This window comes from Balaenoptera musculus, chromosome 7 (genome assembly GCF_009873245.2).
Source record: "Balaenoptera musculus isolate JJ_BM4_2016_0621 chromosome 7, mBalMus1.pri.v3, whole genome shotgun sequence".
Classification (NCBI taxonomy): Eukaryota; Metazoa; Chordata; class Mammalia; order Artiodactyla; family Balaenopteridae; genus Balaenoptera; species Balaenoptera musculus.
In genome coordinates this window covers 19573763-19589278 of record NC_045791.1, presented here as the reverse complement: position 1 = coordinate 19589278, position 15516 = coordinate 19573763, and the positions used below count along the sequence as shown (strand labels likewise).

At 38.3% G+C, this 15516-nt stretch overlaps 1 protein-coding gene across 3 annotated transcripts in view; it reads left to right on the top strand.

Annotated features, from left to right (window-relative positions):
* The window catches only part of ZRANB3 (zinc finger RANBP2-type containing 3), a 265687-nt gene extending 259795 nt beyond the window's left edge, over positions 1–5892 (top strand). Inside the window, exons 20-22 of one of the 3 annotated variants that reach the window (XM_036858718.1) lie at positions 225–627; positions 3518–3649; positions 5714–5892. In XM_036858718.1, coding sequence (XP_036714613.1) covers positions 225–627; positions 3518–3649; positions 5714–5812 — 634 coding nt within the window. In that variant the 3' untranslated portion in view covers positions 5813–5892. Of the gene's footprint in view, positions 1–224; positions 628–3517; positions 3709–5713 lie in introns of those variants that run through there. The other 2 variants (XM_036858719.1, XM_036858720.1) reach the window with 2 other exon arrangements.
* The last annotated feature ends 9624 nt before the right edge of the window (positions 5893–15516 follow it).

Genomic DNA, 15516 nt, shown 5'->3' with positions numbered 1-15516 from the left:
TTGCAAATTTATTTTTTTGAACACAACATTCTTTCTTTTACTTGCCGTGGATTAGAGAGTGCCGGCTATAGCTATTTCATTTCCACACTGAATCACAAAATCTGTGGGCCCCATGTTTACTGTTTAGCAGTATAGAAACTTTGAAGACCTTTAAATGAAGTAAAAATTACATAGAATAGAGTAAGCCTTCATCAGTTACCTAATCAATATTTTTCTCATTCTAGAGAATTTTTTGAAGATGGAGCTTGTGTCCCATTTCTAAATCCCGGCACAGCCCAAGCTGATCTCACTGCGAAACCTTCTACATCCAAAGGCTATTTGCAAGCTGTGGATAATGAAGGAAATCCACTTTGCCTTCGCTGTCAGCAACCCACTTTCCAAAGTAAGCAAGAGCATAAAGCAAATGCTTGGGATTCACGGTTTTGCTCTCTGAAATGTCAGGAGGAGTTTTGGATTCGATCTAATAACAGTTACCTGCGAGCCAAAGTATTTGAAATTGAACATGGCGTGTGTCAGCTATGTAATCTGAATGCACAAGAACTCTTTTTACATCTGAGAGATGCCCCTAAAAGTCAGAGGAAGAATCTTCTGGATATTACCTGGACCTCAAAGCTCCCATTAGAACAGGTAAATTATAATCATGTGACTGATAGAAGGCAGCATTGCACTGAGTGATGAATACTGACTCACTTTCTTTTTTTTAAACTTTTTAATATGGGAATTTTCAAATACATATACAAAAGTAGAGGGAATGATGAACCCACATACCCATCACCCGACTTTAACAGTTATCAGCATTTTGCCTTCATCTTCATCTGTCCCTCACCTCAGTTCTTTCTCTCTCCTGGAATTATTTTAAACCAAATTCCAGACAGCATTTCATTTCACCCTTAAATACTTTCATTATGTATGTCTCACAGGTAAAGACTTTCTTTCTCCCTCTCCCCCTTTTTCTTTCTCTCTTTTATTTTTTATTTATTTATTCTTTTAGTTGAAGTATAGTTGATTTACAATGTGTTAATTACTACTGTACAGCAAAGTGACTCAGTTATACATATATATACATTCTTTTTTTAATATTCTTTTCCATTATGGTTTATCATAGGTCTGTCTCTCTTTTAAATATCCCAATATCCATTATCACACCCAACACAATTATAATTCCGCAATTATAAGAAGTCCGTGTTTGGTTTCCCATATTGTCTCAGAAATGTCTTTTTACAATTGCTTTCTTCAAATTAGGATCAAAATATGACCCACACATTGCATTTGGTCATTACGCCTTTTACGTTCCATTTAATCTCTAAGATCACCCCTTCCCTTTTTTACACCATAAATTGTTACATTTGCCTTTAGGATTGCCCACATTCTGGATTTGTTTCCCTGTATCCTCATGATGTTGTCTGACATGTTTCTCTATCCCCCTGATTTCCTGAATAATGGTTATAAGATCTAGAGGTTTAATTAGATTCTGACTAGATTATTTTGGGAAGAGACCTTAACAGATGGTACATTGCATTGAGAGGCACTTATGGTATGGTTGTTCCGCTTTTCATGGTGTTAATATTGAATGACAAGGGGTAAACAGATAACCCCCAAAATGTAGTCATTACAATGAGAAGAAAACTTCTTATGTTTATCCCATTGTAAAATGTAATTCATGACAAAAATAATATTCTTAGCACACTATTCTCAGTATTTACTTTGACTCCCAAAACTCAGTTGGATTTCCAGTGTTGTGATCTAATAAGTACTAAATTTCAAACTAGAGCAAAATGTGTAATTTTGTAGTAAGCTTAGTTTTGAAAAAAATCACTCTCCGTCTGCTAAAATATTGGATAAGTTCCAGCCAGGTAGTAAAATCTTATATTTTTATTTACCTAGTATTGCTGAATCATGACAGAATTAATAAGCATTTCTGCAAAGATTAATTAGCATGATTTTGTTAGGGAAATACACTCTTCCCCTAATGTTATCCAGAGTTCCTGAAAGATCCTTTGGTCTAACTGGTGAGGGTCATGTCACACCCATCCCAGAGATGTCAGCCAGACTCCAGTTACTGGCTGCTGCCTCCATGTGGAGGCTTCCGGAAGACACACAATGGAATGACTCAAGAACATCTTGAAAGCAGTCTGTCCAAGAATGCAGAAGTAACACAGTATACATCTAAAAGAGAAGCGTTCAGAGAATAAGGAGCACCACAGGGCCCAGATGGAATGACCAGTGGGAGAGGGAGTGATTCTTTCTGGAGGTGAGTTTAGGATGTTGAAGACTGGCCCCAAGTGATTCCAAATTACGGGGAAGAATAAAGAAGCACCTTCTGGATTACAGAATCTGTCAGAATGGAGACTGCTTGGCACAGAAGAATCGGTTACAAAAGACAGAACCAAAATGGATTTTTTTTCCCTAAGAATATGCCATTTGCTTGATGCACAAGACTGCCATATGAAGTCTCCTCTGACAATGTCAACCTCAAAAATAAAAATCATTATATATCTTCTAACAGAAGTTGGGAAGTTCAGTATAGAAGAGAAAGTCAGTCCATCTGTAACAGAGTTAAGGTGGACAAAGGTTACTGCTCCAATTTGCTGCTTCCTGGGGCTGCTCTTGGGCCAGACACTGCTGTTAAGGTCCCTGAGCCATCCATGGGCCTGACAACTTTCCTAAAGCACTTTAGAGCTACGTCACAGATTCCCATGGCCAGCAGCCTTGAAGTTGATTATAGCATCTTCCTTGTTCAAGACCAAGGAACAAGGAAGATATTATAATATCGTCTTCACACTCGTCTTTGTGATATTTAAACAACTCTACGCTGCTATGTTGTGAGCTGGTTTTACTACCTCAGATAAAATGCTAAAATACATCCTGTTTGAATGTATAGGTTATCATTCGTTAAATATGAAGTATGCATATACGGACTGGCCTAAATAGTGGCTGCTTTAAATGAACATCTTTGTTTATTCCAAATATGCAAGCTACAGAGATTTGTTCTAGAAATTTGATTCCAGTCCGTGTAACTTGGGAGGTTCCCAGGTAATAGCATAAAAGTTCTGGGTGATCACTATTAATATTAAACTGTCATTGGTATAGTAACAAATGCATTTAGGTCAACAATTAAAAGACTGTCTGAGTCAGTAATATTCAGAAGTTTTTCATTTCTAATCTGTTCTTATTTTTTTCTCAGTTTTGTTTTAGTGACTATATAAACTAGCTCAAAGGTGCACAAGCAATTGATTTTTCCCAATCTGTCAGAAGGCTTGGTATTTTATACTTGCTTGTAATTTTTTCAAAATGGGTTAGGTAAGGGGGGGAAAAAAAACCTTTTTCAGAAACATATTTTTTATTGCTTTCAAATTGCTAACCTAGAGGGTTTTTCCTACTCACAATAAAAGCTATAAAAAACCATCCTAATGTATTTTTCCCTGTGATTCTGCTGTGTGAACATGATTGCACAATGCAGACCCAACAGTTCCCACAGTGTATGTTGAAAATTGCTGATCCTGTGTTCTTACTGCAGCTTAATGAAATGATAAGAAACCCAGTGGAAGGGCACTTCTGGCAGGTGGACCACATCAAGCCAGTGTCTGGCGGAGGAGGACAGTGCTCCCTGGGCAACCTGCAGACCCTCTGCACAGTCTGTCACAGAGAGGTCAGTGCAGACACGTTTGACTCCATCTTGAGATATCAAGTTGAAAATCGTGCATACAGGTGTGGAAGGTTACGTGCGTGAATCTATATCCCTGGTCTGGGATCCGAGATGTATTTTATTCTTTTCATCACTTAACACTTGCGTTTTCTCTTGGGGCCTGTGCAAGTTCTCAGTCACAGATGAAAAAGAAACTGCTTCCCTTTCTATTCATTCTAGGACCAGGAAATTTTCACCACCACCTAGAAGAAAATGAATACAACTTACATATTGCATAGTCTTGAAAAGATCCAGATCCTCAAACTAGAAGTTTAGTAAATGGGGACAGTGACATATGTTTGCATCTGCAGCTAAATATGTCCTGAAATATCTGAGAACATTAATAAATTATCTCTAGGACCAACTCAGTTCAACATGCAAACATTACACTGCTGACCTAAATGTGAAACCTGTTAACCTTGGTACATCTTGGAGCAATTACCTATTGCTTAAGAGGAGAGGAAAAGAATGACATAATATTGTCTGTCAACTAGGATGAATTTTTAACAGGCAGTTCGGCAAAAGGTCATAGGATCTGCCTCTTGAGATATAATCTTAGAAAGAAGCATCCATTCAATATGCAACTTTGTATCCAACTTTTTTTTTTAAATTATGGCAACATTTAAGCATTTTCCCATTCCCATGACAAGCATTCAGTGTTTATCATCTGAAATGGCTGCATATTGTCCTATTGAATATGTTTCTGCTGTGGTTTATTCAGCCATTCCCATACTGATGAACACTGAAGTTGTTTACATTTTTTGGTTCATATACGCAATGCTGCCAACTGCATTTTTTTGTATACAATTTTTTACATTTTGAGGTTGTTCCTTAAGATAGATTCTCAGATGTAAAAATCACTAAGTCAAGTGTTTAGATATTTTTGAGACTGTAGGAGATAAATTTTCTTCAAGCTGTTTTCCAAAGGACTACGCTCATATACGCTCCTTCCACCCCGGCAGTGAACGGGAGTGCCCGTTTAACTGCACTTGTTATTGCTGATGTGGTGAGAGAAGAATTATTGTGTTTACAAAAGACCCTGATGTTTGTAAAACTGCTAATCAATTGTATTTACACCCTTTTTTTTTCTTTCATTTTTTGGCTGTGCCATGAGCTATATGGGATCTTAGTTCCCTGACCAGGGATCGAACCCATGCACCCTGTGTTGGAAGCGTGGAGTCTTAACCACTGGACCACCAGGGAAGTCCTACACTTTTGAGAACTGTTCAGATCCTTTGCCAGTGTTCATATCATATGAGCACTTTCTTAGCCTCCTTTTAATATTTCAGATTCCTCAATTTGTTCACAAACATAATATTTACATAAACGGGATCATCTCATAAGCAGGGCTTTTTATTTATTTTTAGTTTTAACTTTTTTTTCTCTCCTTACCCCTTCCACCTGGATCACTTCACACGTACATGGACTTCAGCTGGGAAAAAAAGTCATCTGTGATTTCTCAGCTGTGCAAATTATTAGCACATTCAAGACCTATAAGAAAATGAAGATATAGCAAAGGAGAATGCTGCACCTTCTGTAATCACTTTTTCAGAGTCTTATGAAAAACTTCATTTGTGGGAGCAGCAGAAGAATCCAGTTCTGTTCTATCTCGTTTTGTTTTTTTGCGTTGGCTTGGCTATTGGGTTGGGAAAGGCTTCAGAGCCCAGAGAACAGGAGTGGGCCCTGCACACACTGCATTCTGGGAAATTGCCATGTGGGTGAGGGGAATCACTGCCTCCCCTAGTCCCCAAATGAGGTATTTACCATCTCATTGGGTAGCAAGACGGCCCCCAAAGCTGTGCGTTTTCTCCTCAGCATCTGGTCCTAAGTGAACCTACGACCTCAGAGCTACTGGAGTCCTCTGCTTGTGGCTTAGTAACCCCCTAATGGCAAAGCACTGGTAAATGAGTGTGGTGATAATGTAGATTTTTTTAACAATAACAGAATACAAAGAGTTTTTGAGTTTCTATAGCCAGTACTTTTTTTCTAACACGTGTACACATGCATTTTTTTTTTTTAAACTTTTAGAGAACTGCAAGACAAGCCAAAGAAAGAAGTCAGGTGAGAAGACAATCTCTAGCATCAAAGCATGGATCAGACATCACACGATATTTAGTAAAGAAATGAAGTATAAACATTTTTGAATAGAAGATGTATGGTTTGTATGTGGAAAATTCAACATAAATTATTTTTCATGTTAGTGTAATTTTTTTTTTTATAAATTTTATCTTATTTTTTTGACTGCATTGGGTCTTTGTTAACGCAAGCAGGCTTTCTCTAGTTGTGGCGAGTGGGGGCTGCTCTTTGTTGCGGTGCGCAGGCTTCTCATTGCGGTGGCTTCTCTTGTTGCGGAGCACAGGCTCTAGGCACGCGGGCTTCCGTAGTTGTGGCTCACAGGCTCAGTAGTTGTGGCTCACAGGCTCTAGAGCACAGGCTCAGTAGTTGTGGCACACGGGTTTAGTTGCTCTGCGGCATGTGGGATCTTCCCAGACCAGGGCTCGAACCCGTGTCCCCTGCGTTGGCAGGCAGATTCTTAACCACTGCACCACCAGGGAAGCCCTAGTGTAATATTTTAGGAATGAAAATTTTCAGAACAGAAATCAAGACTTCAACTTCCCTTTTCATGTTTAAAGCTTTTTGTGTTCAATAGCTTTTGAAAGTTCTTAACAGAAAATGAGATACAATACTAAATATTTCTATGATCTTCTTGATTTCGTGCAGACTCTCAATTATGTTTCGGTAAGGTTTTGTTAAGCTTTCAATTCCTTTGACTGTACCTTAATCACAGTATTATGCATAGATTGTTTTTGAAAAATATACTCTCAATTACTTGGAAAATGCTGCTGGATTAGTATTGGTTCTGGGCTGCTGTGTGTCTAAATGGAACATTGTAAAACCATAAGGGAAATTTTGGAGGCAAATCATCATTACTTAGGACTTCTGGGCCAATTGTGACCTGCCTGCTTAGTATGCAAGAGAGACTCTTGTTCACTAAATGCCGCCAAAATGGGATTGGGGTACACATTTTGAATGTTGTCTTCTTTGTTTTATTTCTTAGCCAATTGTCTATTGAAAAGATGCTTTTGAAAATAAGCTAATTGGACCCATGGTGTTTGTGGACAATTCAGGGGTTCTGGCTAAAGTAATTGTTAAAAATGTTTAAAAACTGAAAACATAAAATGCCACTTAAACTTCATTTTTTAATTAGTTTGTTTTAATGCATAAATCTAGGCATACTGTCAAAGCACCCTTTGTCTCCTGGTTACCATTTTTTGTTCTTAAAATCCTGTTTTATTAAAAGTGTATTCCTGGAACCTCTTTTAAAAGGAATGATGATGATAAAACACTTTATACTGAAACATGATCAGATGGAGATATATGTTAAAAAAGTGCAAGGGTAAAAATAAAAGAGTGATGGTAAAAGAAAACCAAGGCATAATCTTGCAGTACGTCAGAATCATGAGAGCAGAGTCAGAACTCCACAAAATACAGGGCCAAGGAAGAACTACATTCACAAAAGGCCTGTTTGTAAATACTGTTTGTTTGGATGTAAACCACATTAGTTTGAGCACTCTTTAGTTTTAATTAGTAGCTGGTATTTTACAACAGAGGACTTATTTTTATAAATATTATACAATCATGAACCTTACGGAGTTTTTATTAAGTTTACAGTATTTCATTGTATGAGATCAAATAGTATCGTTCATTTTATAAATTAGTTGGTCTTTCTTTGGCCTCCTTTCTGCTTTGCTGGTCAGGCTTTTTGCAGTTTTCTGCCTCATTGCCAGGGTAACCTAGGATTCCTCACAGCTGAGAGCTGAGAAGCCAGCACACTGCTTTTCCTCCAGCATGAGGTGTCTGCAAGTGAGGCTTTGGTCTAAGTAGGTCAGATTTGAGTGGAGCTTGCTCTTTAGATCAAACTAAAGTGGTAATTCTAGGGAGAAAATTCTTAGATGTAGGAACTGTATGATGGTTTGAGATGGAATGACCCATGAAGATGGTTTCTCTCTTTGCCAGATTTCAAAATTCCAATCAGTTAAAAATGCTGTAAGAGCATTAAAAAAATTAAAGTAGTTAGGAATGTATTTAACCAAGAAGGTGAAAGATTTGTACACTGAAACTACAAGTCTTTGGAGAAAGAAACAACTGAGGAAGAAGACACAAACAAATGGAAAAAATTCCATATTCATGGATCAGACAAATAAATATTGTTAAAATATCCATACCACCCGAAGTAATCTACAGATTCAATGCAATCCCTATCAAAATTCCAATGGCGTTTTCAAGTAGAAAAAAATCGTAAAATTTGTATGGAACCATAAATGACCCCAAATAGCCAAATCAATCTTGAGAAAGAACAAATGTGGAGGTATCATTCTTCTGCCCATTTTTTTGATTGGTTTGTTTGTTTTTTAGATATTGAGCTGCATAAGCTGTTTGTATATTTTGGAGATTAATCCCTTGTTGGTTGTTTCATTTGCAAATATTTTCTCCCATTCTGAGGGTTGTCTTTTCTTTTTTTTATGGTTTCCTTTGCTTTGCAAAAGATTTTAAGTTTAATTAGGTCCTATTTGTTTATTTTTATTTTTATTACTCTAGGAAGTGGATCAAAAAAGATATTGCTGCGATTTATGTAAAAAAGTGGTCTGCCTATGTTTTCCTCTAAGAGTTTTATAGTGTCCGGCCTTACATGTAGGTCTTTGATCCATTTTGAGTTTATTTTTGCGTGTGGTGTTAGGGAGTATTCTAATTTCATTCTTTTACATGTAGCTGTCCAGTTTTCCCAGCACCACTTATTGAAAAGACTGTCTTTTCTCCATTGTATATTCTTGTCTTGTTTGTCATGGATTGACCATAGGTTCATGGGTTTATTTTTTTTTAATTTTATTGAATTATAGTTGATTTACAATTTTTTGTTAGTTTCAGATGTACAGCAAAGGGATTCAGTTATACATATACGTATATTCATTCTTTTTCAGATTCTTTGCTTATACAGGTTGCTCACAGAATATTGAGTAGAATTCCCTGTGCTGTACACTAGGTCCTTGTTGGTTATCTATCTTATGTAGAGTAAGTAGTGTGTGTATGTTAATCCCAAGCTCCTGATTTATCCCTCCCCACCACATTTCCCCTTTGGTAACCATAAATTTGTTTTCAATATCTGTACGTCTGTTTTGTAACTAAGTTCATTTGTATCATTTTTTAAATTAGATTCCCCATATGAGTGATATCATATGATATTTGTCTTTGTCTGACTTACTTTAGTATGATAATCTCTAGTTCCATCCATGTTGTTGCAAATGGCATTATTTTGTTCCTTTTTGTGGCTGAGTAATATTCCATTGTATATATGTACCACATCTTCTTTATCCATTTCTCTGTCAGTGGACATTTAATTTGTTTCCATGTCTTGGCTATTGGAAATAGTGCTGCAATAAACATTGGGGTGCATGTATCTTTTCTAATTATGGTTTTCTCCAGATATATGCCAGTAGTGGGATTGCTGGGTCATATGGTAATTCTATTTTTAGTTTCTTAAGGAACCTCCATACTGTTCTCCATAGTGGCTGCACCAATTTACATTCCCACCAACAGTGCAAGAGGGTTTCCTTTTCTCCACATACTCTCCAGCATTTATTGTTTGTAGACCTTTTGATGATGGCCATTCTGACTGGTGTGAGGTGATACCTCATTGTAGTTTTGATTTGCATTTCTCTAATGATTAGTGAGGTTGAGCATCCTTTCATGTGTTTGTTTGTTGGCAATCTGTATATCTTCTTTGGAGAAATGTGTATTTAGGTCTTCTGCCCATTTTTGGATTGGGTTGTTTTTTTTTTGGTTTTGGTTTTCAATATTGAGCTATTTGAGCTGTTTGTGTATTTTGGAGATTAATCCCTTTGTAGTTTGCTTTGTTTGCAAATATTTTCTCCCATTCTGTGGGTTGTCTTTTTGTTTTGTTTATGGTTTCCTTTGCTGTACAAAAGCTTTTAAGTTTAATTAAGTCCCATTTGTTTATTTTTGTTTTAATTTCTGTTACTCTAGGAGGTGGGTCAAAAAAGATCTTGTTGTGGTTTATGTCAAAGAGTGTTTTTCCTATGTTTTCCTCTAAAAGTTTTATAGTGTCTGGTCTTACATTTAAGTCTTTAATCCATTTGGAGTTTATTTTTGTGTATGGTGTTTGTTAGGGAGTGTCCTAACTTCATTCTTTTACATGTAGCTGCCCAGTTTTGCCAGCACCACTTATTGAAGAGACTGTCTTTTCCCCATTGTATATTCTTACCTCCTTTGTCACAGACTCATTGACCATAGGTGTCTGGGTTTATTTCTGAGCTTCCTATCCAGTTCCACTGAATTTTGTCAAAAGCTTTTTCTGCATCTATTGAGATGATCATATGGTTTTTATTGTTCAGTTTGTTAATGTGGTGTATCACACTGATTGATTTGTGGATACTGAAAATAAATAAAATAAATAAATTTTTAAAAAATCTATTAAGACTTGATTTATAGCCTAGTATATATATGATCTATCCTGGAGAATGTCCCATGTGCACCTGAGAAGTATGCATATTCTGTTATTTTTGGGTAAAATGTTCTGTATATTTACGTTAGATCTAGTTGGTTTATTGTATTGTTTTCTTTCTCCTGACAAAGAAAACAAGTCTTTGTCTTTTTTTTTTTTTTGGCTGCATTGGGTCTTTGTTGCTGCATGCGGGCTTTCTCTAGTTGCGGCAAGCAGGGGCTACTCTTCATTGTCGTGCACAGGCTTCTCACTGCAGTGGCTTCTCTTATCGTGAAGCACAGGCTCTAGCTGCATGGGCTTCAGTAGTTGCAGCATGCGGGCTCAGTAGTTGCAGCATGCAGGCCCTAGAGCGCACGGGCTTCAGTAGTTGAGGCATGTGGGCTCAGTAGTTGTGGCACACAAGCTCTAGGGCGCGTGGGCTTCAGTAGTTGAGGCATATGGGCTCAGTAGTTGCAGCGCACAGGCTCTAGGGCACACAGGCTTCAGTAGTTGTGGTGCATGGGCTCAGTAGTTGTGGTGTGTGGGCTCTAGAGTGCAGGCTCGGTAGTTGTGGCATGCAGGCTTAGTTGTTCTGCAGCATGTGGGATCTTCCCAGACCAGGGATCAAACCCGTGTCCCCTGCATTGGCAGGCGGATTCTTAACCACTGCACCACGAGGGAAGTCCATCATAAGTCCTCTATTTTTGTACTTATCTTCTACCTATCTTTTCTATCCATTCTAGAGAATGAGGTATTGAATTTTCCAACTATTATTTTAAAACTGTCTGTTTCTTCTGTCATTTTTTTGCTTTATGTATTTTGATGTCCTGTTATTAGATACATTAATGATGTTTATAATTGTTTTACTTTCTTGTTCTATTGAATCTTTTATTAATATATAATATCCTTCATTGTCTTTTATAACCTTTTTTGATTTAAATAATTCTATTTTGTCTGATATTATTATAGCTGCCCCTGCTGTCTTTGGTTACTGTTTGCACAGAATATCCTTTTCTGTCCTTTCACTTTTCTTTTTTTTTGGTCCTTTCACTTTTAACCTGTTTCTGTCTTTGGATCTAAAGTACAGTATCTAGTTGGATTATTTTGTTTGTTTCTGACACTATCTTTTGATTGAAGAGTTTGATCCACTTACATTTAAAGTTATTACTGAGAGTGATGTCAGCATTCTCTCCCCTTTGATTTATAATTAATCAGACATCTATAACTAACCAAAAAAGAGTACCTCTGCACATCATACCAGGAAACCCAAGAGATCATCCATCTGTGAACCCAAAAGTGGGTGGACTGTACCATGCAGCAAGCTGTGGAGCAAGAGGAGTTGCAGTGTAGCCAGCAGCAGCACAGAAGGCAGCAGCAGGTCCAGGGGTGGGTGGCACAACCTCTTTGGCAGAGTGAGTGAAGAATGGAAGCAGTGAATGGTATCTGTCCTGTTGCACACCTGCAGCTAGAGGGATCTGCTGCTCTCTGAGGAGACCTCAGTGACTGGGAGGAGAAAAAGGAAAAGGAGGTAGTTAGTAGACACAGAGGACTGAAAAAAAGTGTCTATTGCTGTCTGCCCCAGGATTCTGGCAAGAGAACCACCCACAATCCTCTACAACCCTCCCACTTGAGGATCCCCCTACTGGGCCGTGGGCACACCCAAAGCTGCAAGTGCAAAGTACACACCTCCTGCCACTCTTCCACCACCCCCTTTTTTTTACCACCAGCATTTGTGTGTGTGTGTGTGTGTGTGTGTGCTTCCAGCCTTAGTTGCAGGTAGCTATTAGTTTTCTAGACTTCTATATCCAGTTCCTTTTCCCAGGTTTGGGAAGTTCTCAGCTCTTATTTCCTTAAATAAACTGTCACCCTCTTCCCCTTCTCTTATCCTTCTGGAATATCCTTATTCTTTTGTTGTCTTTTCTAATGGAGTCTGATAGCTCTCGTAGGATTTTTTCACATTTAAAAAAGTGATTTCTCTCTCCTGATTCATTTCTAGTTTTCTATTTTCCAGCTCACTGATTCTCTCTTCCATCTGATCTGCTCTATTTCTAATGCATTCTTCTTCTCACTTACCAAGTTCTTTAATTCCAGAATTTCTGCTTAGTTCTTCTTTTAAAATTTTTGATTTATTTGGTAAACTACTCCTTCTGTTTATTAATTTTATTCTTGAGATCATCATATTGCCTTTTACCAACCTCATACTGGTCAGAATGGCCATCATCAAAAAGTTTACAGGAGGAGGAACCAAGATGGCAGAGTAGAAGGACATGCTCTCACTCCCTCTTGTGAGAACACTAGAATCACAACTAGCTCCTGAACAATCATCGACAGGAAGACACTGGAACTCACCAAAAAAGATACCCCACATCCAAAGACAAAGGAGAAGCCACAATGAGACGGTAGGAGGGGTGCAATCAGAGTAAAATCAAATCCCATAACTGGTGGGTGGGTGACTCACAGACTGGTGAACACTTATACCACAGAAGTCCACCCACTGGAGTGAAGGTTCTGAGCCCCACGTCAGGCTTCCAAACCTGGGGGTCCGGCAACAGGAGGAGGAATTCATAGAGAATCAGACTTTGAAGCCTAGTGGGTATTGATTGCAGGACTTCGACAGGACTGGGGGAAACAGAGACCCCACTCTTGGAGGGCGCACACAAAACAGTGTGTGCATCGGGACCCAGGGGAAGGAGCAGTGAGCCTGGGGGGGACTGAACCAGACCTACCTGCTAGTGTTGGAAGGTCTCCTGCAGAGGCAGGGGGTGGCTCTGTTTCACCGTGGGGACAAGGACACTGGCAGCAGAAGTTCTGGGAAGTACTCCTTGGCGTGAGCCCTCCCAGAGTCTGTCATTAGCCCCACCAAAGAGCCCAGGTAGGCTCCAGTGTTGGGTTGCCTCAGGTAAAACAACCAACAGGGAGGGAACCCATGCCCACCCATCAACAGTCAAGTGGATTAAACTTTTACTGAGCTCTGACCACCACAGCAACACTCAGCTCTACCCACCACCAGAGCCACCCATCAAGCCTCTTAGATAGCCTCAACCACCAGAGGGCAGACAGCAGAAGCAAGAAAAACTACAATCCTGCAGCCTGTGGAACAAAAACCACATTCACAGAAAGATAGACAAGATGAAAATGCAGAGGGCTAGATACCAGATGAAGGAACAAGATAAAACCATAGAAAAACAACTAAATGAAGTGGAGACAGGCAACCTTCCAGAAAAAGAATTCAGAATAATGATAGTGAAGATGATCCAGGACCTCGGAATAAGAATGGAGGCAAAGATCGAGAAGATGCAAGAAATGTTTAACAAAGACCTACAAGAATTAAAGAACAAACAGAGATGAACAATACAATAACTGAAATGAAAACTACACTAGAAGGAATCAATAGCAGAATAACTGAGGCAGAAGAACGGATAAGTGACCTAGAAGACAGAATGGTGGAATTCACTGCTGCGGAACGGAACAGACTAAAGAAAAAAGAATGAAAAGAAATGAAGACAGCCTAAGAGACCTCTGGGACAACATTAAACGCAACAACATTCGCATTATAGGGGTCCCAGAGGAGAAGAGAGAGAGAAAGGACCAGAGAAAATATTTGAAGAGATTATAGTCGAAAACTTCCCTAACATGGGAAAGGAAATAGCCACCCAAGTCCAGGAAGCGCAGAGAGTCCCATACAGGATAAACCCAAGGAGAAACACGCTAAGACACAGTAATCAAAGTGGCAAAAATTAAAGACAAAAATTATTGAAAGCAGCAAGGGAAAAACAACAAATAACATACAAGGGAACTCCCATAAGGTTAACAGCTGATTTCTCAGCAGAAACTCTACAAGCCAGAAGGGAGTGGCATGATATACTGAAAGTGATGAAAGGGAAGAACCTACAACCAAGATTACTCTACCTGGCAAGGATCTCATTCAGATTTGACAGAGAAATCAAAAGCTTTACAGACAAGCAAAAGCTAAGAGAATTCAGCACCACCAAACCAGCTCTACAACAAATGCTAAAGGAACTTCTCTAAGTGGGAAACACAAGAGAAGAAAAGGACCTACAAAAACAAACCCAAAACAATTAAGAAAATGGTCATAGAAACATACATATTGATAATTACCTTAAACGTGAATGGATTAAATGCTCCAGCCAAGAGACACAGGCTTGCTGAATGGATACAAAAACGAGACCCATCTATATGCTGTCTACAAGAGACCCACTTCAGACCTAGGGACACATACAGACTGAAAGTGAGGGGATGGAAAAAGATATTCCATGCAAATGGAAATCAAAAAAAAGCTGGAGTAGCTATACTCATATCAGATAAAATAGACTTTAAAATAAAGAATGTTACAAGAGACAAGGAAGGACACTACATAATGATCAAGGGATCAATCCAAGAAGAAGATATAACAATTATAAATATATATGCACCCAACATAGGAGCACCTCAATACATAAGGCAACTGCTAACAGCTATAAAAGAGGAAATCGACAATAACATAATAATAGTGGGGGACTTTAACACCTCACTTACACCAATGGACAGATCATCCAAAATGAAAATAAATAAGGAAACAAAAGTTTTAAATGACACAATAGACCAGATAGATTTAATTGATATTTATAGGACATTCCATCCAAAAACAGCAGATTACACTTTCTTCTCAAGTGCGCACGGAACATTCTCCAGGATAGATCACATCTTAGGTCACAAATCAAGCCTCAGTAAATTTAAGAAAATTGAAATCATATCAAGCATCTTTTCTGACCACAACGCTATGAGATTAGAAATGAATTACAGGGAAAAAAACATAAAAAACACAAACACATGGAGGCTAACCAATACGTTACTAAATAACCAAGAGATCACTGAAGAAATCAAAGAGGAAATCAAAAAATACCTATAGACAAATGACAATGAAAACACGATGATCCAAAACCTATGGAATGCAGCAAAAGCAGTTCTAAGAGGGAAGTTTATAGCTATACAAGCCTACCTCAAGAAACAAGAAAAATCTCAAGTAAACAATCTAACCTTACACCTAAAGGAACTAGAGAAAGAAGAACAAACAAAACCCAAAGTTAGCAGAAGGAAAGAAATCATAAAGATCAGAGTGGAGATAAATGAAATAGAAACAAAGAAAACAATAGCAAAGAGCAATAAAACTAAAAGCTGGTTCTTTGAGAAGATAAACAAAATTGATAAGCCATTAGCCAGACTCATCAAGAAAAAGACGGAGAGGACTCAAATAAATAAAAGTAGAAATGAAAAAGGAGAAGTTACAACAGACACCGCAAAACTACAAAGCCTCCTAAGACACTACTACAAG